The 26,892-nt window shown below is 38.6% G+C and overlaps 1 protein-coding gene and 1 long non-coding RNA gene across 3 annotated transcripts in view; one reads left to right on the top strand and one right to left on the bottom strand.

Moving 5' to 3' along the window:
- LOC113949420 overlaps positions 1-26,892 on the top strand; it is a 58,038-nt gene that overhangs the window by 24,432 nt on the left and 6,714 nt on the right. The gene's annotated exons all lie outside the window — the stretch shown is intronic.
- Positions 301-26,715, bottom strand: SMC3 (structural maintenance of chromosomes 3). Of its 2 annotated transcripts, XM_027647972.1 has the most exons (29): positions 26,584-26,715; positions 23,813-23,888; positions 21,750-21,788; positions 20,900-20,967; positions 20,452-20,523; positions 20,185-20,264; positions 19,572-19,650; positions 18,114-18,231; positions 17,398-17,573; positions 16,655-16,735; positions 16,237-16,401; positions 15,609-15,730; positions 14,963-15,176; positions 13,221-13,324; positions 12,906-13,005; positions 12,295-12,455; positions 11,384-11,525; positions 10,313-10,463; positions 9,184-9,336; positions 6,820-6,971; positions 6,441-6,599; positions 5,962-6,069; positions 5,554-5,662; positions 4,822-5,069; positions 4,490-4,702; positions 3,634-3,825; positions 3,305-3,482; positions 2,667-2,773; positions 301-2,355 (listed from the first exon to the last, which is right to left on the bottom strand). In XM_027647972.1, the coding sequence occupies exons 1-29, from the start codon at positions 26,596-26,598 to the stop codon at positions 2,284-2,286; spliced, it is 3,654 nt and encodes a 1,217-aa protein (XP_027503773.1). In that variant the 5' UTR covers positions 26,599-26,715; the 3' UTR covers positions 301-2,283. The 2 variants fall into 2 exon arrangements, with proteins under 2 accessions (XP_027503773.1, XP_027503774.1); XM_027647973.1 differs by lacking the exon at positions 21,750-21,788 and having other exon boundaries at positions 26,584-26,714.

Genomic DNA, 26,892 nt, shown 5'->3' with positions numbered 1-26,892 from the left:
AAGGTGTCAGCTTAGAAAGTACCTCTGTAGCAGCGCTACTTTCAAAGGACAGAATAAAGTTTAGTAGTAATTTAAACAAAGAAAAAACCACCATCACCCTCCAAACTTACCTTGGAAAGGGATTCTGAAAATCTTGATAAATCTCCCAAGCTTTGTGCAAGTAGGTCTAAAGCTTGGTCTTTAGCAGAGGAGAAACTGAGAGATAGCTAAAGGTCTCTCTGTTCTTACTCTGTGTTGTATCAACACAGTACGCAGTGGTTTCCACCTGCTTGCTAGTTACCCTTTTCCTACTGTGCTCGGTAACCAACTTAATGCTACACCCAACCCAGAGGAGAATTCCTAATACAGCTGAGATTGCTCAAGTTATTCAGCCACATTTAGGCTCTATTATGCTGAGTACTGTATAAAAAAAATCCCAACACCACAAAAACAAACCCCCTTTTGCTCTGATCTACCTGCATTTTAGAGATTATATGTGAGAAAATTCATGATCAGTCTTAGATGGATTTAGTAAGACACTTCTTAATAGGCACAGTAATTAGCTCCATGGCCCGTGAACTGCTTCTCTCTTCCAAAATTCAAACTAACAACTGTCAAGCTGATACCCTAGCACTGGCAAGCCTGAGTTAACTGAGAACAGAGCCTGCTGCTTCCAGAGCAAGTTATGTATTTGGTGGTCATGGATTACAGACACTTCCAGTGCGCCCTTACACACACTGGACCAAACAACATGAAATCAGTAACCTGAGGTGTGAACCTTGGGCTGGGTTCTTTAGGTCCTTCTCTGGACTTTGAACTTGCTGGTTTCCCCTGTGAGTAATTCACTTTGGTCTGCAGCCACCTTGAATGCATATTCAGAACTCTGTATGAAGAGGACAGATTTCAAATTCTTCGGGGTTCTCAAATATAGTTTATTCACATGGTAAAAAGTTTGGGGGCATTGGGGTTGTTTCATGTTTTGTACTCTATCCTCTCTTCACTAAGAGAGGTCTACTATGCAGCTAGTGAGTCCCTAGAACTACAGAAAGCTTTGTTATGTCACAACATCCTCCTCCTTTTGGCTTAAGACTTACTGCAGGTAGTATTTCCCTGCATGTTTATCACTCCCTGGGGAAGTTGCTCCATACCAGCTTTAGTAGTTCTCTCACCCTGCCTCGTGATGCAAGGATATGCACTCCTGAGCCCAGGAGGCCTGCCATCAGTTCATGCTCTCCTTTCCTGCACTTCCCAAAGCTCTCAGTGGGGAGGGAACAAGAGTGCTTGTTTTTCATTGTACTATCTAAAGTTACATAAAGTACTGTTTAAGGTTATGATATTTTTATAAATGTACTATTGTTAACACCTACTGATTCTGTTTTTACAACTGCTTTGCTATCTAAGAAATATATGGCTTGTGGTAAATCTTTAAGTATTCCAGAACAGATCAAATTATTCAATAGCCCTTTGCCAAAAGTCTAGACAGCAGCAAAAGACTTCACTTTTTGCCTAGTGACTGTCACTTGGCCCAAGTTATGCTGGTCTCTCAGGCTGAAAAGGTGTGATGGAGCAGTTACACTGGCCACTGTGCCAGGAAAAAGAGGAGGCTGTGATTTATTCTGATACAGTTCTAGGGTCTTTTCAGACTTTTCTGATACTTACATTTTTTTCAGTTCAATAACCAGAACACTGTGAATTTGGACAAGGATAGATTTGGGGCGGTTTTCTGCTGGCACTGGCAAGGTGCAAAAAAAGGGGGGGAAAAGAACAAAGAGTGGCTTGGAAAAATTGCTCTGTCTTGTGTTTCTGAAATATTCCACTCAAATATGACCAAATAATGCTTACTCCGGCTCAGTGGATCCCTCTTAAGAAAGACAATATAAACCAGAATTTTACTGTATACAAGTTACAGCAATAAAACCAATCATTTTAATTGAAGCCATTAAAAAAAACATGTGAGGCAATATAAATGATAAAACTATGCTTAAGAAGAAATAGCTAGCACTTTCTGAAAAGCTTTAAAACAGCGACAGACACTTTACAAAAGATCTGAGGGAAGAGAATAAAATTTCTGAACTACAGGTACTGTATAAAGGTAACATTAACAATTATCTTATAAAATACAGCAACAGAGACAAAATGGATACTCAAGCTCATTTGAAACTAAGCCTTCTGGGGTCTTGGTTAAAATGTATGTTCAAAAACTATTTTAAACAAGGACTAAATAATTCATATTTTAAATGTACAGGTCCCTGGCATAAACAGCACTATACACATCTTCCAAACAAGCAATAAGTGCAAGTTCCTTTAACCATGTGTGGTGTCATCTTCTACAAAGTCTTTGGCCATTTCTGCTGTGATCACATCAATATGACTGACCTGGCGGAACAAAGAAATGTGCAGTTATTACAGTATCTATCTCCTGCAGAGTAATACAGACATTTCTGAAGGCTTCAGAACTCAGCAACACATCTATAATCGATTTCTAATTCCCTTCAAGGAACATGACAAAGGACACATCTAGATATTTAAATTCTTTTTCAGGAAGGAACTTTTTATAGAAGACTGCAACACAACTAGAAATCTATCACTGAAGTGAGCCTGCTTCAGTTTGAACTCTTTTTAAGTCAAGTCTCAAATTTAGCTATTTTAGTTATGGTGTTTACTGAGAACCTTATAATATTATTTACCTTGTTTCGGAATTTTACACCATAGAACTTGTCAGCTGACTCAAGTAGTTCAGGTCTAAAAGTTGTTGTAATAAACTGAGCATGTTCAGCTAGTTCCATAATCATATCTAAAAATGAACACAGAAATTCTTGATTAGTGTAATCTTTTCAAAAAAGTAGGACAGACAGATAAAGAGTTTGCTATTCTTTATTCAGAATGAGGTTTTGTTTAATTTAAAAAAAATAAACACCCACAAATCAAGAGAGAACCCATACCAGGTCTTAAGTACTATCATTAATTCCAGTATCCACTCTTGACAAATCCAGCCACTCTGTAAACATAAGTGTGGTATTAAACTTCTGTGATGAAAAACAGAGTAAGTACTTTTCCACTGACTTTTTTAAAATCAAACGAGACTTCCAAACAGGACTGTTTCCACCACACTGAAGTGTAGTAAGGAAACCCTTTAGACACAGTAGATAGCGCAGAGCTTCTTCCTAAAACCAAGTTCATGAAAGCTTCAGAAGGCACAAAGTTAAATTCTAACACATATTGGACTTTTCAAAAATGTGCTTTTATAATTAAAAGCTTTAATCAGGGATGAGAAGACAAACTGTTACCTTTATTCACAAAGAAGATAAGAAAGGTAGACATGTACCTGAGACAGCCTTTCTGTGCTGGGCATCCAAGGCTTGGTCGATCTCATCAAACAAGTAAAATGGAGCTGGATCACATTTCTGGATGGCAAATATGAGGGCCAGGGCCACTAGAGATTTCTGTCCACCTGAAAGTTGCTGCATTTCTCTCATTTCACCCTGCTTGCCTGTGAAGGATACCTAAGAAAACAATATAACAGCAAGATGATTTCAAAACACTAAACCACATCACTTGATATTAAACCAACAGGATCAACTGAATGTTGCCTTTAACTTAAAACTCGACTTAAACAAATATTTAGAGTACTTAAATACAAATATTTTTCTTTACCCTTATGCCAACTCCAGTGAACTGATCTACAGATGGAACACTGCTCTGAGATCCAGACCCTCTATCACTCTCGGTGCTGCCTTCACCTTCATCCTGGGACTGATTGCCCTCCACATCTCCTTTCTTCATTACTAATGTGGCCTTGCCACCAGGCACTAACTTCTGGAATACTTCACTGAAATTTTTTGACACCTGAAAAAGAAACAGTCAATAAACCACCTCGAATGCAGACAACAACTGCTTTTACATGATCACACAAAGTATCTGCTTCAAAGCAGAGTTAAACATTCATTCTTAAGCAGAACTGAGCAATGTTATGCTGTACAGAGGTTGGCTTAAAAACAGCTAAGACAAATATTCTTGAAGTATGAGAATTTTCAAAAATTTTTTTTAAAAAATGGTAGAATTATAACATAAAACTGTAGCAAAAGTATGATTTCTTTCAGTCACCTTCTATTAACCAAAAGACCTTTTAAGAGAAGCCTTCACACACTTTGTAGTTAAGATCCTTTGTTAACATTAGAATTACATTTACTAAATCTGGAGAATGGATTTGGTGCGTTTTTTTACCAGACATGTCCCAGAAAGGGTTGTAGGTAGTACAGAGAGACTCACTTGAAAGGAAATATTTAAGAGGTTTAAAGCAAAGCTAGAGTTGTAATATGGATGGGCACCTGTTTAAAAGGTTAGTTATTTTTCAGTATTTAAAAAATCCACAAGCCTCAAGTTACATGACATTGCCTTCTGTTATTACACACATACTTGGTATTTGCTTCTTCCCATAGAGCTGCTACATAATGGGACAATTTGATTGATTTCAACACCAGTGTCTTTACAATTGTTCCGATTTTGTTACCTGTTTGAAAGTCAGCTGAATAGCCTCATATTTCCTGAGCTCAAGGACATTCATCAGCTCCATGATGGATTTGTAGCCCCTGTCCAGTTCCTCTTGTCTTTTTATCAGTTTTTCCTTCTGCTCTGAGAAATTCACAAACTGATCTAAAGCTTTTTTGTTAACATGACTGTATTTCTTCAGTTCCGTATTGCACTGCTCCAGCTTGCGGAATAACTGTAAATGGAAAACATTAACACATCAAAGTGATGCAATTCCAGCCACATTTGACACTAAAGATGAAGGTGACACTGATATTTCAGGTCAGGAAACATGAAACCAAGCACACTATTTACCTGCTTTAAACTTAAAGTCTGATACTTTTCAAAAGCCTCCTGTGGAAGAGAACCCAACTCTCGGATTTTCTTCATGCATTCCTCTTTTTTCTTGAGGAGCATGCCTTGCCTGTTGGTCATTTTCTCAAGTTCTTTTGTATCATGGTTAATGGCATCCATATGCTCCTTTTCCATGTTCTTCCAGCGTTCCATGCTCTTCTGAAGTTCTTTAATTCCTGCTTCTGTTTTATCAATAGAGTTATCCAGATCTGTGATATTGGGTGAGAGTACAAAACCCAAAGGAGTAAGGTTTACATGCCTTCATAAGATCAGCAATCATCCAGAAAAGTATTTATGAAACAAAAAGATAAACATTTAAGGACCAGAAGGTTAAATTTCAGGCAAAAGGCTGAAAATCCCTCTCTTTTCTTCTCCATAAGCTTAAAAAACCCCCAAATGTACTACACTCATATTGTTAATGTCTAGAAAGAGAAACAAAGAAAGTTTTGAGCCACACAGATGCAACATTTTGTTTGACTGCAGCTGAGTTTTAGATAGGTTAGACAAAGTTCGGGAACAACTATAAAAGATTTTGCTTGTAGGAAGACATGTATTATGCCCTGAAGCCAGAAGCCTGTTATCACCAAGTTAATTACTTCTCACATTATGGTCTATTTCTAAACCAAAAGATGTTGTACGTGTGAACTTCCAAAACACTGCAGAGTTTTCTTTCAAAAAAATGATGCTACCAACCATCTGACCGTGCCAGCGTGTCCTTCACTCGTTTGTTGATGGCCTCAAGCTCCGATGTTGTGGCAGTAAGAACTGTGCCACCTTCTGTTTCTCGAAGCTCGTTCAGTTCCTATGGGATAAATAAATGCCACCAAACTTCAGCACAAAGTGGAGCAAAAGTATGAGCCAGACAAACAAGTTATCTTCTGCTACTCTACATATAACTGTGTTCAATATTTACTAAAGTTTTAGAGAATAGTTAGATTTTCAAACAAATCTATCATTAGGATGACACACACATAGACTGTGTATTCAAAGCACAGACAATGCAGGGTAACGAATGAGTATTTATCAAGTGACTAATACGTGTTAGCCCTGGAAATAAACCAAAACCAGACTGCAAAAGTACATTTAAAACAAAATTCTTACTTGTTCCACTTGGTCTAAGCGTTTTCTCAGATTCTCATTGAGATATGTTTCAACTCTTGTGATAATGCCTTCTAGTTTAATCCTCTCATTCAAAAGCTGTCTGTTTTCCTGAAAAAAGTAAAAGAGTATATTAGTTGCCTTGTTTTCTTTTCCCACACTGTGCATAATCCCTTCAGATGATGTCTAATTGTATTTATTGCTGTGAAGTTCAATAGCAGGAGCAAAGAAATTCCTATGATTTCCTCCCAAATAACCTTAATTTTCACATGATCAGCTGGCAAAAATCACCCAGCATTTGAAAAAAACATGCAAATACACTTGGCAAATGAGAGAACTTCAAACATGCCTACCTAGTACTGATGAAGCGCTACTTTAATGACACTGTATTCATAGGTGACTTTTCATATAACAGAACAAAAATAAGTTTATTGCAAAGAAAGGTACCACAGTTAATGGTAAGACATTTTTAATTTCCTTACTTGCTGTAGCTGTCGAATTTCATCATTAAGAGCATCCACACGTTTCTGATCTTCAAGACTGAGCTGAGACAACAAATCTGTCCCCAGTTCTGCTTTTAATGATTCTCTAGTTGACTCCATAGCATGCAAACTTGCCTCCAAGCTCTGCAAACTACGTTGCTGTGGGACAGATATTAGTCAGAATCATTTCTCAAAGCAATTTGTAGATCTATATGAATTTCACCTTTCTGTTTATACTGACATATTTTTGTGACACACCTCTAGTCATCTCTTAATATTTCATTAAGACGTTAACCAGAAAGGAATGCTACTTTATCAGTAATATTAATGAAACAATTAATATAAACACATTAACTGCTTTCAAAAACCCCATACCAACCTTAGGCATAAATGTCTTTTCAGACTGCTGCCTTTTCTCCTTCAGCATTTTCATCTCTGACAAAATACTGTCTCGAGAGGCTTTGAACTTCCTCTGCTGTGTTTCAATTTGCTGCATTTGGTTCATTAGCTGGTCAATCTCATTATTAATCCATGCTGTGAGCTAAGGAAAACTGTCCTTGTTTTAAAAGGCATTTTATACCTACTAGTACCTCTGTCATCAAAACAAGAAACAAACAAAAAGCCTCACCATACCATAATATTCAGTTGTACAGGAGAAATCAAGACTCATCAACAAAAGTAACTTGAGCAGCTTATCAAGTAACTTTTCAATACCAGGAACTAAGCTAAACGAAGCTTTTCTTGTTTATTTTACAACATGGCATTGAGAAGAACAGAGGGATACATTTGAACATGCAAGGAAAATTCAAATCTCACAAAATACAGAGGAGATGCCCACATTTACAAGGAAGTATTAGAACAATACCATTATCCCTCACTCAATTTTGAGGCAAAAGTGTAATTTGTTCAGGCCAATTCTGATACAATGGCTTAAGGCACAGTGCAGAGCTTGCTAAGACTGTGTTTTAATTTATGTTGTGTTGCTATCATGTTACTCCTACTGCAATGTATATTTAAACACATCACCTTAAATGCTTTAAAAATGAAATAATTTCCTAAGCAGAGGTTACAGTAAAACACACATACTTAAAGCATTTGGGGAAAACTAAATGAGCTACAGAACAAGAAGTTAGTGGGAATGGATATTTTACTTTTAAAACAACTGAGGTCTGTTTTTGTTATGTTTTAGAAGTTACCATCAGATTGCAGTAACAGCTACCAACAGCTGAAGCACATGCCACAGAGCACTACTTACATCCTCTATAGATCCCTGCTCAAAAAGAAACTCAGGCCTGAAGATTTTGACTTACATGACAGCAAGAAAAATTTCTCAGTTCCAAAACAGTAGTCCTGGTTAAAAGTTAAACTATACAGAAACACAAGGGTCTAACAAGTAACTGGAGAACTTAACTACAAGCAACAGGAATTCAAGTTCCCATTCCTACTTACAAAAAGTAGGCCACCTGCACCTTGCACACGGGGTTGTTTAAACTAGTTTCTGCACAGATACTTTTAAAACCATATGCCTACATATCTATAATTTAAAAAATACCTAAAGAAGGAGAGAAAACACACTAATTTTAGATATACATATTTGGTCCTGCACACTGCCCAGAAGTAACCAGTAGAAGGGTGAAAGACATTAATTATTGCTGGTGCATGTAAAGCCAGCTGGCAAATTCAGCCTATTTAAGCCATGTTTAGCAGACCATTCTGAAATTCTCCCACTGACTTAACAAGATATAGTCACGTACTTTTAAAGCTTTGCTCATCAGCTTAGATCTAACCATAGGCTTCAGTGGTCTGCTTATCTGCAGTCCCAAAAATGTCTCTAATGCACTGATACAGGTCATAAAGCAAAGGCATTCAGTTTGAAGGACAGCATGACCTGGGTGATGGTTAAGAAAATTGTATAAACCTCCCTTGCTCCTGAATTCTAGATACTGGATCTCAAAAGGACACTGTACAAGGAGACTGAAAAGACTGAACTGTCAAACAACTTACAGCTTATTATAACATTATGGTCTCCATCTCCCCCCCCCAGCATAAGGGGACTCTGTAACACACCAATTCAGGACACAAGTACTAAAAATATAGCATGAGTCAGAAGAAGCAGTGAAGATTAACACAGATAACAACAATATCTGGTTATAGCAGTTACTACAACAAACTCTAAAAGGAATAGAAAGCCTCATAATTTAGGGTTTAACCTCATCTGTAAGCTTTAATGATCAGTATCAAATTTTCACTGGGAGAAGTTACCAGTGCTTTTTACCTAAAGGCCACTGTGCCAGCCACTCTCTAAAGCAAACTATTGACAATGTGAGCTTCAATTACTATTTTTGAGTCAAGTGTCCCCAGTAAGGAGGTTTTACCAAAACATTAACAGTGGTACAGCAATTACTTCTTACCTAGCTGCACTGATCTAAATAATATTATTTTTAAAAGAGAATGCAATTCAGGCACATAAACAACAGATATGTTTTAAAATCTGTTCTTTTCACTGGCTGTACACCAATTTTCACATGCAGGGCGTTCTTTATTTTTGTTTCACCACCGATTCATTTGTTACAGAAATCCCTACAGTAACATATAGAACCAGGCTGCAAAAGAAACAGTGAAAACAAATGCCACAGCTAATGTGTTACATTAACAAGTTTGTCTCCTGCTTTTCATCTATTATTGTAACCAAAACAAAAGATTTGTCATCACACAACCTTCCCCATTAACAACAAAAGGATATTTTCAATGTTTCTGCGTAAGTTTTCATTGAGTTTTGCTTCAAGTTCACCAAGTTCTTCTTCTGCTTTTCTAACATCTTTCTGCAATTCAAGCCGAGACTTCCTGGTGTCGTAATAACCTCCAGTCAAAGCCCCACGGTGGCTGACTTGATCACCTGAGAGCACGAGAGAGTGAGACTATAAACAGCACAACATATGCTCTCCAGTGTAGCACAGCAGATTCACTGGAACATCAACTCACCTACAGAACTGCTGCATGTCTGAGCAATCATGGACCTATGTTTAAAGTAATTAGGGAAATGCTTATTTCTGTATTCAATTTAAGTGCATTTCCTTTCTCAAGACAAATGCAGACTGCTGTGATGTCCTTTAAGCTTTAGCTTGTTTTTAGTTCACTTCTGAAACCATGCAGCTTGAAGGAAAGAAAATATGTAGGAAAAATGCAAATGCCTAGCACTATCAGTTTGAAAAAACCCCTCGACTTTCTGTGAGGAAATAAACAAGAGATCAAGTAATCAGCAGCATCTGTGGCTTGTAGAGTATGCTGATACTGAAAAATTAGTAACTTCCTCCTCAGACATCCTTAGGAATTTTTTCAGATTGACTTTGAGTGACAAAAAGACAACAATAAGCCTGCAGGGAATCTGCCTTCTTAAGAACTGGCAATTAAGAAGAGTTACAGATTATTTCAGAGAACGTAGATGTAAACACGCCTGTTGCACTGGAGAATTCACCTTGCACTTCTCAGTAATTAAGGCCACACATTCACACACTAAACACTGGTTTAAGCTTGAGGAAAACATCATAAATATACTCCAGGAAAACAAACGCTCGTTAAATTGGATAAAACAAATTGTATGAATACAAACCTGATCTGCTTTACAATTCTCAGGATGGAGATACACGGCTACTAACTTTTAGCTCCTACAAGAATTCCACAGTTTCTGAGGAAATCCTGTATTTTTAAGCACTGTACTTAACCAAGTGCACCTTTGTACATACATCTCAGTCAAGTATACTATTATTTTAAATAATCTTATTTTGACAACACCAACAGACCATGTTTAATGAGCCTCACAAGCCAGGGATCCTGTTTTTACAATAAATAATTTATAAAATTGAAATACTTACCTTCCAGAGTGATACAATCCATAGTGAAAGCTCTGGCCAACTGGGTAGACACTTCCATGCTACGACAAATTAAAGTCTTCCCAAAAACATGTTTGAAAGCTTTATCAAATCTTGGATTATATCTCAGTTTACTGATCATAGGAATAGCATCCTGAAATGACAGGAATTTTAATGATAAGAACATATGGTAAGTATATTGCAGCTAAATTATACACAGCATTCAAGAGTAAAAATAGTCATAAACACTCTATGGAAATCAAGTGCAAGATATTGCAATTTTAGCTTCTCACAGCTAGGCTTGTGCCTGAAGTCAACTACAGGTCTGCCAGAAAACTCACAAGAGTATTAGATTGCTACTGAAACAAGCTGAATAAGTATCAGGTTTTTTTGCTCCAAAAAAATTACTGCTTTTTGTAGAGAGCAGAACACAAACATTAACAGTTGTACTAATACAGACTCCTCAAAATAAACACACTAGAAGTCTGCTTGTTTCCCATGTCTATCCAGGAAAAAGAGAAGAAAACCCCCTATTTTTGAAGAACTTATGCAACTGTGATTGCAGGAAGCAGTGTTAACGTTCACTGCTAAAGTTTCAAATAAGAGCCAATACTTTCTTGAAATGCATTACAGAACTATTTTTAAATAGCAGTCACTGAAGGTTTATTTATGCATTTTTAAATATAAAAACATAACTATTTCCAATAATTTTTATAATCTGTCCATGGCTGTAAGATGGCTATTCAGTTTTTGTCCATAGCAGCATTTAGGCTGAAAAAACTGCAATTCAGAATTTAGGCAATTCTTAATTTTTAGGTTACAAGAAAATTCTATCTTTTAGTATCGCCTTTTTACTTGTAAAGTGCAGTCAAACTTTAAAGAACAGATACCTCATAGGAAAGTATTTTTCTATAACAGAGGATTTTATGTTGAGAAGCATAAATTAGAAGTAGCATTTACTTGCAGACATCCACAGAAAAGCAAGTGGGCAATAAGCAATGTACACAAACAATTCAAAACATCAGGCTTTGTAATTATGAAGCAGAGGAAGGTTCAAAAGGAATTCTAACTCACATTAGTCTCAGGATAAGCAGTATCTCTAACATCCAGCTTGTTCAGAGGGAGGAAGGTAACTTCTCCAGGAAGGTTCATTTTGTTAAATTCCATTAGGATCTTTGTACTGACCTCATCAGAATCCACAATGTGATAAAACAACCTATTTAACAAGCCCAACAAACAGACAAAACTTTACTGTGCTAAAAGCACAAACATATTTCTAAAGGAACAGTAATTATGCAGGTACCATTAAATAACATATCAATATAAAGCTGCACTGCATTTTCCTTTCAATTCCATGCCTCAGGAAAAGCAAGTGGATACATTCTATTCACTTTAATATGAGATTAGACAAGAACTGTATATTCCACCCTCCTGTCACAAGAGCAGTTCAATCTCTCTAGAGCATCACTGTACACAAATATTTTACACGGACTCCTTAACACTCAACATCCTTTCAGAGCTTTTAGGTAGCAGCTTTTGACAGTTTAGAGACCATTCTCACCCAGGAGATTTTCTAGTGCGAGTGACATATTTCTTACTCTTATTGAAAGATCAGCCTTGTTTACTGTAGAATTTTCCACACTGGAAGATGCTGTCAACTTTAGGCAATATATCTCAGTTTCACCACCAGTCCTTCTGGTAAATGTCAGGAGTGTGGCTCTGGGCCTTTTTTTGTTGTTTGTGGGGGTGTTTTTTCTTTTTTGTTTTAGGGGTTTTTTTGACAAAGTCAAGAGCAGCTAGGCTTAATATTCAAACAGGCAAAATTATTCTTATTTCCTTGACAAAGGAACTGCAGTTTGATCATGCTATATAGAAGGCACTTTGACAAAAGGAAGGCAAGAGCTCAAGTTCAAAAGACTAAAATTTCAGTAGCAGCTTGCACCAAGAACTGAGCTGTGACACTGCACTAAAGAGCATGTCATTACCTGTTCCCTGCAGTAACTTCAACACAGGTGTAGAAAGCTGGCTCACACTCAAAGTTATTCATCACAATGCCATGGTAGCCATTCAGAACATGCTGGTTTATCCCTTTGCGACGAAAGTGCTCCAAAACTTTGTTTATGCTGTCTATACCATTCAAAATGGCCTGTTGAAGAACAGCTTATTATTGTATTCCAGTTAAAATATGTACACATAATATCCACTTTAACTTAGTGCAAGTTGTAACCTCCTTTTCTGCCAAATTCCTGCTAACTAACCCAACAGCTCTAACAGAAAATATCTAAATACTTGAGTTCATTACTTTTCAGTTTTGTTTGTTTGGGTTTTTTAAGCAAAAAGATATCAGAAAAAATTTTAGAAGTATTTCATTTCTGCCTGGTCTCCTCACATCAATTACCTTGAGTTTACAAAACAAATTTTCAAGTAGTTTTAGAGCTATAAATATTTGAAAAATTTAGCTTCTGATATCACTTGTTTTAATCATGACAGAAAGACTGTAATTAAAAAAGTAACTATGGTATCTTTCAGATATGACTATGACTTGTCCTTTAAGAATAAGATTCCACAAGGAATTCTCAAACATGAGGTATATTACCTTTCCTGTTGCTGCTCTGAGAAGCTGCTGTTTCTTTTCTAAATCCTCCCTCTTCGCAGCAAGAGCTTGTTGTTCTGCATTTTCTTCTCTCCACAGATAACTACAGAACAAAACCAGTAAAATTTTGAAGTGTGAATGCAATCTGAAGATTTTATTATTATTTCCTTAAAGACTGCTCATCTAATGGGAAGGCAAAGTGCAGGAGTTCATACATGGCCATATTCAAAAAACATACCTACATGCCATGTTAACAACTACACAGTTGGGGTCCTTCATATTAAGTGAGACTGAGACATATTTCAATTAATTACTAACTTTCTTTCACTCTGTAGTTCATCCTTTTTATTTTTCACTTCATAGTATTTTCTGTCCAGTTCTTCAACACGAGCCTTCACTTCATTAAGATCCTGGTCCAGTTTCTAATACAAAGAAAATAACAGTATGAAATTACAAGTCTTTATATGAAACAAAATCTTCATTTAATACTGAACTATTACTTAAAATTCAGAAAACAATTCCTACAAACATTTAAACCAGTTTACAACAAACTGCAAAAGCACTAAGAATAAATACATCTTTGTAAGGAAGCAGTAACAAGGTCTAGCTGCTACATAGATGGCAAGGCAGGCAGAGTTCAGCTGTGCCTCTGGGCACTGAAGTGAAATGGATCAACTGTAAGTCACGGTAAGAATGTAACTAAATATAAATTATATAACTATTATAACTACTACTATAACTACTGTGTAATCATGCTCATAAATGAGATTTGTGATAAGAACACACATAGTAATCTCATGTACCATGCCATCCTGCTATCAGTCAAAAATCTTAGGCTGCTCTCCAGCAGTACTAGACTTTAACACATCTGCTGTTGATGTGTGCTGCTTAAGCCAACAGAGACATCTTTCCTTTGTTCATTTAACACCTGCCACTTACAAAGCAGTTCAGGGCTAGTACTCAAGATTGTGTTTATATATTTATATGTGTACAAGGAGGAGTGACTGTGTTCTAAAAACATAGTCAACTTGTTCCAAACTACCTTCGCAAGCTCTCAATCACATTCACCCAAGACACTTTCTCTCTGAACAACAAAAAGCTGTACAATTCTTTGCCTAAGCATAAATCAATCTTCCTTAGGAAGAAAAAGAAAACCACACTTTCCTATAGAAAGGAATCAAAACCCACCCCAAATTTAACCTCTTCAATGCTACAGAATACCCATTGAACAGGATGGTCCAATTACAGTCAGCCAAAGAAATCCTATTTCTTTCATTCATCAACTCAGAGAATCACTACTTTGCCAATGTGGGCCCCAACCAAGCAGTATTTTAGCTGAACACCATCTTTTTTGTACAACTACATTCCTGCATGCTGTCAGACTGATCCTCAGTTTTAGCAGATATATTACACAAAGGCCAAGAACACTGTCTATCAGCATTGGCACTGTATGCTCTCTCAATACAAGAGCAGAGCTTTTCACTGCTGTAACTCCTAGCAGGAGTGCTATTTTTGGATTATACTGCTGTATTTGCAGTGTAAGAGCTGTTTCTGAATGGAAATTAAAATCTAAGTTATGCAAATAATACTACAACAGATCAATCTTCTAACATGCCTAGGGTTGCAACTCTAACCAGCTGCAATCATGGTACAAGGGCAGTGCCTGCTGCATAGTTTAAAAGATCCTCTTGCTTGGGGAAAATGAGAAAAGTGAGACCAACCAACACAGACTTCTATAAGAACATAACAAATGTTTATCTATGACATGGTCACATTCAATGTAGACAAGAGCAAGGCAGATAGAAAACTCTTCCTGAAAACTCAGGCCAAACATACTGGGGAAAGTACTACAAGGCAAAGCCAAGACATAGAGTGAAGTTGGATGCTAAAGGAGTTTAAAGCTTATCTACAGCTGTTTTCAATAACACATTTTTCAAAGGCCACACCCAACCAGAAAGTCACATCTTCCTTACAAATAGGCATTGAAGTCTAATTGTCCAAGATCAAAATGAGCATTTAACTCTTCTCTCAAAAACCCTGAGAATAAGCTGAAAACTTACACTGTACTGTTCCAAGTTTTTCTCCTTGTTTGCCTCTGTATCCTCTAAATCCTTGTGTATAGCTGCAATCTGCCGCTTCTTGTCATTGATGGCTTGATCTAAAGACTTCAGTTCTTTCTTTATCCACTTATCCCTTTCCTCTTTGGAAGTAAACTGGCTCCCTCGACCTTGTTTTGCATAAAGATCTGTTCTTTCTTGTGTAGCCTGTGCAAGTCTACATTGAGAAGCAAAAGACGTGGTGTATTATAAGGAAATCTTGAATTTATTAAGAGTGAGCATTAAGAATTACTGTTAGAATTTTCAAGAAGTGTCAAATCATCTAAAATGATCTGTCAAATCTAAAATTTAAGCACCAAATCAGTAACAGAAAGAAAAGGATAATATTATAAACAACAAAAATCACCCAGAAGACTTCAGAAGAAGTCAACCACGGCCCACAAAGTGGCCACAAAAGCTTAAAAAAAAAAATCATTTCACCAAATACTGTTCCCACTCCAACAATAAGGAAGGCTTTTTACAGTCCATCTCCAAACACATAATAGCTACCCCATTGTTGAGCAACAAGTACACTTTAACTGCACAGATGAATAGGATTGATAAAATTTTTCCTAAATGTTTTGACTCCCCGTTATAGAAGGGCACAAACCTAGCAATTCCTCTCTCTTCTTTTTCTTTTACGCTGTTAAATTTTGGCTCTGTTTCTGCCAATTCCTTCTGCTTCTCCTCGATTTTCTCAAGAAGCTTTTGCCTCTCTTTTAGCAGTCTTTTCTGAAAGTCAAACAAAGCAGTATTTAAAGTTAGGTAACAGCAGGAACTATTTTTACATATATGCACACTTCTGAAGAATAACTACACTGTAAGGCTGCAAGATGCCAGTGGTTATCTGACACTATGCTATTTTAACACTTAACAAAAGTGAATTCCTTTCCAATCAGGACAGCAAAGAGGGATGAAATTAAGCATTCTCAAGAAGTTAAATTACACAAGCAAGGAAGGTCTGTATGGGCCAAACAACCAAGTTCAAATTAGTGCTTTAAACAAAACCCTCTGTCCCAATACTTGCAGCAATTAAGATCAAGAGAATTATAGGTGCTTGATTTTGCAACATGCAGGATGATAAATAAAGGACTATAACACAAAAGTCCAAGTTTACATCCCCTGGAATCACACTAAAGACAAGACTAATTTATCTGTCTGGGAACAGACAGGCTGCAGTCTGAACCCAAAACTTCAGAGTACAAGAGCACTTTTAAGACTTCACTGCTGTTACATACCCTTTGTTCACTGTTGCCAGCTAATTCATCCTGCAGATCCTTAGCCTTCAGCTCTAATTTAGTCCTCTGCTTAATCTGCTCTTGTCTTTCAGCACTAAGTTGTTCTTTCTCTTCTTTCATTGCAGAAATCTTTGTCTTCAGTTCTCGAACTTGCCGTTCTATTTCCTGTGCAAATTTAAGTGTGCAGTATCTCAGACACTGCACCCACATTTCACTATCTACAAAACTCACGTGATCGTTATTCTGTACATCACGATACACCAGAAGTGTGAAAGACTTCTCACGTTTCCAAACAGGATCAAAGTATAAAACTGGATTTAATACAGTTTTAGACACCACCAGCCCTCCTCCCCTCTCCAAAAAATGCAAACCCACAAAGCAAAACACATCTGGAGAGCCCTTTTAGAAGTATTTTTACCTCCATTTTATCTCTAGCATCTTGCTGTGCATCTCTCAGCTGCCTTGATTTCTCTCCACTTGTCTCTCGTTTAGCAGAAAGCTGTATGGAAACATCACCAATAGCTTAAGTAGCAAGAATCTGTTTTAGTAGTGGTTCCGGAAAGAAAAGAATTTGTTTTATTGGTGAAGAACACTGATGTTGAAGAATACATTCAGTGCAGGTAGCTCAGTGGGCAGCTGCAGACCGCTGCAGATTAAGCTCTGGGTGGTGCATGCCCCAGGCAGGAGAGCCCAAGGCAAGACACTGTGAACTGGTGCCAGGGCCCAGGGATCTGTGAGCAGGCCAGGTAGCTGGACACTGGGAGACACAGCAGGAGCCAATGACCCCAGACTTGCATGTGCTCAGACTCTGAGGGGATAAAAGTCCAGGGCCTCCTTTGTTTGGGGTCCCTCCTCAGAGGCACCCAGCTCGAGCTGTTCTGTTATTTAGTTATGACACCAAGATGAAAATTAAAGTCTGCTGTGGGAAACCTGGTCTGGCTGTGTGAGTGAGCACCTGTTGGCTCACTGGAGCTGCCCGCTGCTGAAAAGACTTTGGTCCCAGCTCAGCTGGTGGGGCTGTGACTGACAGAGCAGCTCCTGGATGGTTGGACAGGAAAGTTTCCTTAACACTGACAGGATTCTACCACGGAACACAAAGAGATGGTGGCAAAAACAAATCAGCAGCTCATGTTGTATCTCGTACCAGCCAAGATATTTTACCTCATCAAGCTTAGCTCGAGTTTCATTAAGCTCTTGATTATAGATGGTGTATTCTAATGCTCTCCTCATTTTATCCCATTTCTGGTACTGAGCCAGCTCTTCTTTCTCCTCTTCGAGTGTGTGCAGTCGCTCTTCAATGTATTTCAACAACTCGTTGATCTTCTCTCGCTTGCCCTCTTCAGAAAAGAGGACAAGATTCAGTTAAGCACTAATATATTCCCACACATTTGCAGCTACTGAATCTCCTGAAGTGATTAATTATTTCTCAGGAGAAATCTGAAGAGAACCGATGTCCAGAAGTTCCCAAGAAAATATCCTAACAGCAGAACTGTTGATAATTGTTATGTAAGGCAACACTAACACAAACCCTCTTGGCTCACACACTTAAAAAAATTATAGACTACCTGACATGAACTTTAGTGTTTGTATGGCAGTAGGTATCCTGATTTTTATCACTGCCAGCTGACATCACTCATGTTTTGAACAGTAAATTTATCCCTACTAGCTCAGCTAAAAAGTTTTATTACTAAAAGCACATGTGAAGTGACTTATTAAACCTTTGAGCTATTTGAAATTCAAGGAGGAAATATGACATGTTCTGTATCATTTAACATATCACAAAATCTATCTAGTAATTAGCACTACTGAAAAAGTCAAACTTTCAGAGTTAATGGAATTACTGTGGCATAAAACAGTAATTTCTTAAACCGTTTTACCTGTTTCTTTCATAAGTGAAATACTCTCCTCTTTACGTTCATCATACACTCTGGTACCAGCTACTTCTCTCAGTAACTTCAGTCTTTGAGAGTCAGGAGCTGTAGCCATCTGGTTGATCTGAAAATTCAAGATTTATGATTTCAATAGCCTGCTCTGGATGTATGGCTAACCAGAAGAGACCAAAGATTCCATTTATTTTGCTGTGCCTGGTTGCCTGAGGTTTTGGCAGAAAGATTCAGGTACACAGTATATACCACACTATTTTTCTTTTGAGACAATTAGTTTACTGGATGGTAAGTACTCTGCTTGTAATGAAATTTGTTGGTTTCCATATATTACTAAACTGAAAATCAGGATACAAGTACTACATACACTGAAGAAACCATAATTCATTCAAAATTACATTTAGAAAAACTCAAGCTTGAGTTTTTAAGCCCTGGTGCTAAATCAAACAGTTTAAATGCCTCCATAAAACCACACTAAAATTCTGGGGTTATAAATCTTAGAATAATTCACATAACGAAACACTCATTAATACAACATTAAATCAGCCATACAATTACACCCAACATAAAACTCACTTCCCTTTAATAGAATTTCAGAGGTTGCATCCTTTTCTAAGAAGGTTACTGTTTCTAATTTGTATTACATTAAAACCAGTATGGGTATTTTGGCTTTAAATCATGTGCACCGATCCCCACTACAAAACACAAATGACATTCCAGCCCAAGTCATTTCTTTCAAATACACACACTGAGCTGTATAGGAAAACTTATCCTGATAAACATTTGAGGGATTTTACTATGGTCAGAATTCTTGTCATCAAGTGCTCAAGTCTCCTGCATTTCTGTTTAAGTATCCCTTCCAGTAATCTTTTGGAGGTGACAGTGACTCCTTGAGGATGCATCCTGTGAGCCATTACAAGTAGAATGTCCTTTGCCTACAGCTTTGCCCTTTATAAGCTCTAGGAAGCTGCCTGCATCTCGAACAGCAGCTCAGACAGGCTGAGCCCTTTCCCTGATGTGTGTTCACTTCCAGTACTTCACCATGTTTCCATTCATTCTCCATTGACAGTATTTTTAATCTCCTAAAATTCCCTACCATTACTTTGCTGCCTCATCTGAAGGCCCAGAAATCTATGAATTTACATTACAACAGTCATAGGGATCAAGTTTGCTTTGTACTTAAGTATGGAAAAGCACCTGATGGCCAAGAACACCATAAAAAAAGCCCTTTTCTAAATATCAACATTACAGATATGATTTTTTTTTTAAAATCAACATAAACTCCTAGAACAGTAATGTTTGCAAAAGCAGCATCTACATACAAGAATCATTTCAAACTAAAAATGGATTTAGGTTCTAGTTTACTTCTGCAATAATTGAGGAAAGTTCAGCATCCAGGGAGCATGATACTCTTGACAGTTATTCCTTCCATTTTGTGAAAAAGAATCTTACCTTTCCTTGTTTGACAATATAGTAGGGATTACTGCGAGAAAATCCAGCACTTTCAAGAAGATTCATTACATCATTTTTCCTGAAATGTTATTATGAATCCATTAAGAACACAGTGAAAGTCACAGCTGTAAAAATTCAGTAAAGTATCACAACTATATATCACATACTATAATCACCATGTGCAATGCATGCTGTTTGAAGAAGCTTCTTGATTTGATAATGGTTAACTCTAAAATGAAATGAGAGAATAAAAATGGAAAATATCTAAAATACTATAGCGTTGGAAAGAGACTAAGAAATAAGCACCTCAAAGCACAGAGGAGGCAAATACAGGTAAAGATATCACAAGGAAGGATATAAAACAAATCTAACTCTTCTATTTTAAAGAGGCCTGAAAGAAATACTATGTGAGTAGTTAAACATCACATTAAACAATGGATTAAACTGCAAATTCAAAGTCTCCTGTCTATTGCACAACAACTGATGTTCTAGCTGTTGGTATTACACAACAGAAGTAAATGATTTCAGGCTAGGGATGCAAGTGTTTGGTTGGACTAAAAAATGTTACAGAAATACTACTAGTCTCATTCAGAAAAGGAAAAGAAGTACCTACGTCACCATTTTCTTGTCTAAGAAATATTGGTCCTTCTTGGCTCCAATGACTCTGCGAAGTGAGACTTCCTCTTTATCAATCTTAAGGAAACAAAAACCAGTAAATATACATACCCACTGCAAGTAGCTGTAACTAATCCAGAATGTTTGTGGCATTTTTTATCAGAAATGTCTCCAAGGCAGTTACTGTACTGAAGACTTGCTCTAAGAATGAGATTACAAGAGACTGAAACAATAATCTATTTCCAAAGCAGTTTGTTCAACTCACCGGTAACCTGTTGTCCGAATTGTCAAATATAATTTCCACAAATGCTGAAATAACACGAGGACCTGTACCTTCCTAAGACAAGAGATATTTTGGTTAGATAACTGCCACCTTTGAAAATATTTTAAGCTCATTCATCTCCCCTTTCTCCTGACAACCCCACCTCCCCTTTCCTTTCAAGGACTTGAGAGTCAAGATCATCTTTGTAACATTCAGCACAAAGATTTTTATTTCTGAAAATCTTGGCTACATATTCACTGGTGTGCATTATCAATAGAATGTATTACTTTGTAATAAATTCCCTTTTGCCAATGGGAAACGAAAAATGTTTCAGGATACTTTCAAAACAATTGGCTTAAAATATCCACAGCCCAGCAATTTAACATTTTTGTAGAAACATTCCAGTGCATTAGCTTATTCTTTAGTTTTGCTGCCATACACCTTCACTTACATGCAACAAAGCCAGTCTCTGCTCTGGGCGAAGATGACTAAACTCATCACTGAGGACAAACTGGATTGCTGTAATAAAACAGTAAAGAAACAGAAGACTTATTCTCTCCTTCAGGGAGATATGCAGCAGTTTCATTAACTCAAAACATACTGATTTACTATTGTATAATAGAGTCACGCTGTTGCTAAAATTTTACAGTATTTCTTCCTTAAAAACCTTAGTCTGCTGGATCTTTACCACTCAGCCTGCTGTACACCAGGATTTCTCTGAACACATCATTGTTGCCACATTACTAGTTCACTGCAAAATCACTAACAATGGTGCACAAGCAGAGATTTGTGAGCTTTCCTCTAGAAATACAGAGCACACAAGGCTAGGCTAAAAATATTGCTACCACTTAACCTTTGACAATTTCTGAACACAACCATCACAAAGGCTACTAACACCTTTAACCAGCATCTCTGCTCCTCCATTAACGCTCCCACTCCACAAAATCCCCCTCATAACCACATGTTAAAAGACTGTATAAGCTGTGCCAAACTGCTGTGGAGTAGAATTTAGCCACTAAGAATGTCTAAAACATCGTCTTTCATGGTGGGTGACTTTCAGAATCAAGTTTCCTCCTGTAAATACTTCTTTTGGCCATTTTGAAATTAGAAGGCTCTTAGTAAGAGAAATTGAATACCAGGGAAAAATCTGAAGTAACTATTGAACAAGGGCATTGGGATCTGCCTTTCAACAATCAACTAAACGTTGAGGAGGAACGTTTGGTAAACCAACTTCTAGCAAAAACAAGCAAAGAAACCTGGTATCATCAGCATCCCGGTGCTAAAAAGAAATCCATGCTTACCATAAAAAAAGTTGCTTTTTCCAGATCCATTTCTTCCCACTGAAAATTAAACCACAAAGCATAACCTCAAGTTAACATATGTTAGCAGTGCAACGTACATTAAATGCTGCATAAAAATATTCCAGAATAGAACCCAAATATAACACAGCCAAGCAAAATCTCAAGGGAATGAGGCACATTTGGTAGGTGGATCACTCAGTCACTGAGAACAAGAGAGCAGTCCTTTGCCCACACAAACGTGTTACAATGATTTACAAACTCCAACACCATTCCACAATGAAAATTATAGTTAAAGCAATCCTATTTATTCTCATCTTTTTGGTTTTTATACTGATCTTCTGGTGGGATAGGAACAGTAAACCTAAATCAAATTCTCCTGGCATATTTAACTGGAGCAAATCACTTGCCTGTACATTCAGGTTGACACTGAACCTCAAGTAGCATATTGTGCTGGTTTGGGCTGGGGTAGAGTTAACTTTCTTCACAGTGGCTGGTATGGGGCTGTGTTTTGGATTTGTGCTGAACACAAGGATGATAACATAGAGATAGTTTTGTTACTGCTAAATGGGGCTTACAGAGCCAAGGCCTATTCTGCCCTTTGTACTGCCACACTGGCAAGGAGGTCAAAAGGTTGGGAGGAAACGCAGCTGGGACACCAAACTGACCAAAGGGATATTCCAGACAGTGACATCATGGTCAGTATATCAAGCTGGGGGGAAGGAGAAGGGGGGAGGTTTGGAGTGATGGCATTTGTCTTCCCAAGGAACTGTTATGTGATGGGGCCCTGCTCTCCTGGGGATGCCTGAACACCTGTCTGACCACGGGAAGCAGTGAGTGAATTACTTGTTTTGCTTTGCTGGTGTGCATGGCTTCTGCTTTTCCTATAAAACCCTCCTTATCTCAACCCACGAGTTTTATAGTTTTGATCCTTCCAATTCCCTCCCTGATCCTGCTGGTGGGGGAGTGAGTGAGCAACTGTGTGGTACTTGGTTGCTGGCTGGGGTTAAACCACAACACATCTGAACTTCCACTTGCTAATTCAGCAATATTTTGTTTTAAAAAGACTGGAAGAAGTACTACTTCTATTTCAAAAATAAAGCTGTAAGAACACAGCACTACACTACCATAATCTTAGTGTTTATTCCAACGTGTTTCAGCAAGGCCCAGTGTCTCCTCTTTGAGATCAGTACCTACTGTATTAGTTTAAAAACTGCTTGACTTCCAGCAGCAATGAGCATCCCAGGCCTTTCATCCCTTCACAGCTACATGCCTTCCAGATTCACCTCATCCCCAAAATTACTTGAGGATCACTATGAAGTCTTAAAAAAAAGCAAAGTCTGATTTTTTTAGTGTACTTTAAAACCATCGATACCTGGATAAAGTTTTAGCTCCTGTGGAAGTAACACTACAAAGTAAAACGTGCTATTTGTGTCGTGTGTGTTTTTTCTAAGACCAGAGTAAATCCCACCTACTAAGATTTTACATCCAAAATTGTCTGTTTGTTGTTGGGTCAGCAGTCTCAAAAGTTGCTGCACAATCACAAAAATCAATGCACATGAAAAGGCAGGGCCAGGTGTCCATGGGCAAAACCAGGAAGATGCATGAGAACGGTTGACAACAACATGCTATTAGAGTAGGTGTTATTTATCAAACTGCACTTTAAACTTATACTTTCTGACAGCCCACATTCCAAAAATTCATTCCTTTAAAGCTGGAAGAGGATCTTCTTTCCCTGTAGCAGTTTAGAGTAGCTGGTGTGCTTATTTATAAAAAAATGATCACACTTCCACAGAGGGAAGAAATAAAAATCCCAGGTGAGTTTATGGACCTCACTCAGTCTCTGAAGACTCAGATGTACAGCAAAATTGAACAGTAGCATTAGTTTGCTGCAAGTGGAATACACCTTGTGGTATGTTACAAACTGTACAGAACTTTCTGAAACACAAAATATAGTCATCAAATGCAGGCAAAATACTGAAAATTACAAAGAAGACCAATGTGAACAACATCTGAAATAACACTGCAACTTTAATTAGTGTGAAAAAACAAGTATTGGAACTTACCAATGACATTGTGTTTGGAGCTGAATGGGTCCACAATGGTTTGGTCCCTGTAGCTTCGAAAGCCCTGAATTATTACCTGGAGAGAAGAGTGAGTTATTTTAACCAAGTTCTCTGTTCTCGAACAGTCTTTGAAGTGTAAGGTTTGACAGAATATTTACATCAATTGTAAGGTAACTGATTTCGCCTGCCCTTCCCACACAAACTCAACTTTCCAGTTCAACATCAGACACTTACATCATAAAACCAGCCCCTCACCTAAGCATCACCTTAGGGACAGATTTCTCTCCAAGCAAGAGATGCTGTGTAGGTCAAAGCACAGCAAACAAGAGAGTCCCGAGAATCTTCTTGTAACAAACTACACAAAAATATATATTTGTTTTAAGTATCATATACAGGAAAGAAAACTCAACATAGCAAGTGCTTATCCCAGCAGGGCCAAATTTATTTCTAACTTTTATAACGCAATCCACTTACACCTGAAGAATACTATTTGCAAATTCTCTAAACAGTGCAATTGCAGGCCAGAAAAACTACTAAACTGCCTATTTCACATACAATGCAGTCTTGTTTTACTGTGCAACCTAAGGGGAAACATAAAAAAGCAAGTTATCTTGGTTCTGGCAAATTCAATTCCTAAACAAATACAAACCTACACAGACAACCACAGGAGCTACTCTTCTGGGAGCAGCATGTAGAATCTCAACTCCTCCATTTCAGCAGCAGTTGAGGTTTGCCAAGCCCAGTAGCACACAAGGCAGAAAATGACAATATCCAAATACTTCAGTGCTGCATAGCAGCAAAACTGATCCAACTTCCAGCACCAAGTAATTTGTTCCATACATTAAAGCTGTGCTGGAAGCCTACACAGCAGCTTTGCTGTGCTCAGTGAGACATCAGAAAGACAGCAGCCACCTGAAGGTTTGATGTTTGCAGATTTTTCAGCACCAACACTTACAAAAGGACTACAGTTGATATTTTATAGCAATGTTCTTCACCCAGCTCTTCCAACGAGATACAGTTAAAATAATGGCAAGCTCAGTGCCAGCAGCTTTCAAAGCAAAAACAGGAACAGAAAATCTTACTCAGGTCTTGCCACTAACTCCAGGCCACAGCATCTGTGTTCCCTCATTTGGATTTTAAAAATTAAATAAAAAATATTTTTAAAAAACCCAAACATTTTGCAAATAATTCTGCTTCCCAATTCACCACATTTCATGACAGGAAAAAAATTTTAAAGAATGGGAAAAAAAATTTGGTTTCTACTGTTTTTACAGTTTACCCGTAATATTCTTAAAAAATCCAGATTGGAATAATTAATTTATTTTATTCTCATAAGAACCAGAAACTCTCCACAAAAAGATAAAAACAACCCATTATTATTTACTGGATATTGCCAGAGAAACCAAACTTTTACCACCCACATGCTGGGGCAGACTGAACACCATCATCTTCCCCCAAAGTTTTTCTCTGGATGGTTTAGCACTCCTTCCATCCTACATGTTCTGAAGCTTCATGAGTTCTTTATTGCCTTGTATAGACTCGGATTAAGACTTAAATAACTTTAATGTTCAAACTCCAGGAATAATTTCTGGGAAGCAACAAAATAAGGGATACTGGTGGAAACAAATTACTTTTATTCTCAAGTTCACACTTTGTTACACTCTATTTTATAGCTCCTAGAATAGTATTGGTTATTGAACACCCAAATTTCCTCTTTTTTCCCCTCCAAATGAAACATTTCCCCTGTTCTGAGTTGATTTGGACTTTTTATTCTAAATATCTTCACCACTGTTTACTTTTGTGCAATTCAAACCTTGAGAACAAGAACTCTTATTCGAGAACTTTAAAACAAGGTGCACACCTGTGATAAGAGTGATTGACAAAAGCACGAACAAAAGGCATTTTAAACACTGCCCAGTCAGCCAAAGAGTAGACGAAAAGCTAATTTTTACTTAGAACATGCACTTTCTAACGTGATAAAGCATTCTTCTTAATAATGATATCTGCAGGGTGTCAAAAAAAAGGGTCAATTTTGAGTCCACCGGGAAATGAGAACCTCAGCAGGCTTTGTATGAACGTGCACAGGCAGTGGCACGAAAGCAGTGATAAAAATCGGTGCATACTACGCAATATACTGCTAAAGCGGCTGCAGGGATATACTGCAGAAGTAACATTAATAATGACCTCAAAAACTGTTTGAAAAAGGTCCACACCAGGATATTCTTTTTAACTGAACGTCAACCTGGCAAGGGTGAAGTACAACAAGCAAAGTGGTCCAAGCCCGGGGGCCTGAGACATCACCCCAAAACAAAGAAGAGAACCCAAAACCTGAACAGCTGCAAGGTGCCGCCTGACACCTGAGCAGAGCCCTTTGTTTGGGGACGAGCCTGCGGGCGGTCGGGACACCCGGGCTGCTGTACAAAGGGTCCCCGTCAACAAGTCCCGGGTCGCAGAGGATCAGCCCCCAGCGCCGCTTCACACCACTAATGAATGAAACCAGCCGCGGGAGCTGGGGCAGGGCAGGCATCGTCGGCCCACCCGGCGGTGGGACTGGGCCCGTGGTCCCCCCCGGACCGCGATCTTCCCCCCGGGGCAGCGACGGGCCAAGCAAAGGCCTGAGGGCCCGCCGCCAGCCTGCGGGCCCCTTCCTATGGGCCGGGCAGGTGTGAGACTGAGAACTCCCCACCCCGGGCGGGGCGGGCTGGGCCAAGTCCCCTGCCAGGCCCAGGCCGCGCCGCACACGGCGGGCAGCTCCAGTCCCGCCGGCTCACCTGCTTGATGTACATGTTTGCCACTAATGGAGTGGGCGTGCGCCCCGCTGTCGCTCAGCCCGCCCTCGCCGTCTCCTCCCGGACCGAGCGCTCAGCCGGACCGCGGGTCTCCGCCGCCGCCTCCCGCCCCCTCAGCCGCCGCGGGGCCCCCTCACAGCGCTCGCTCGGCCCTCACGCAAACAAAATGGCGGCGGAACCTCCCCGTCCCGTCCCGGCGCGAACCATTCCGCCCCACATGGAGGGGGAGTGCGGAGCAGAGGGCGCGGTCCTGCCCCGCCGGAGAAGCGACACTGCGAGGGACAGAGGGAT

This window comes from Corapipo altera, unplaced genomic scaffold, assembly GCF_003945725.1.
Source record: "Corapipo altera isolate COAL_440 unplaced genomic scaffold, ASM394572v1 56, whole genome shotgun sequence".
In the NCBI taxonomy this organism is placed as follows: Eukaryota; Metazoa; Chordata; class Aves; order Passeriformes; family Pipridae; genus Corapipo; species Corapipo altera.
This window is presented reverse-complemented; position numbering and strand designations above follow the sequence as displayed.

Excerpts from the sequence above, each read along its gene's own strand:
- SMC3 (XM_027647972.1), bottom strand. Across the intron at positions 16,402-16,654 it reads ATGCTAGAGATAAAATGGAG|GAAATAGAACGGCAAGTTCG; the intron begins GTAAAAATACTT and ends AAATTTGCACAG. Across the intron at positions 3,483-3,633 it reads TCACTGGAGTTGGCATAAGG|GTATCCTTCACAGGCAAGCA; the intron begins GTAAAGAAAAAT and ends TTGTTTTCTTAG.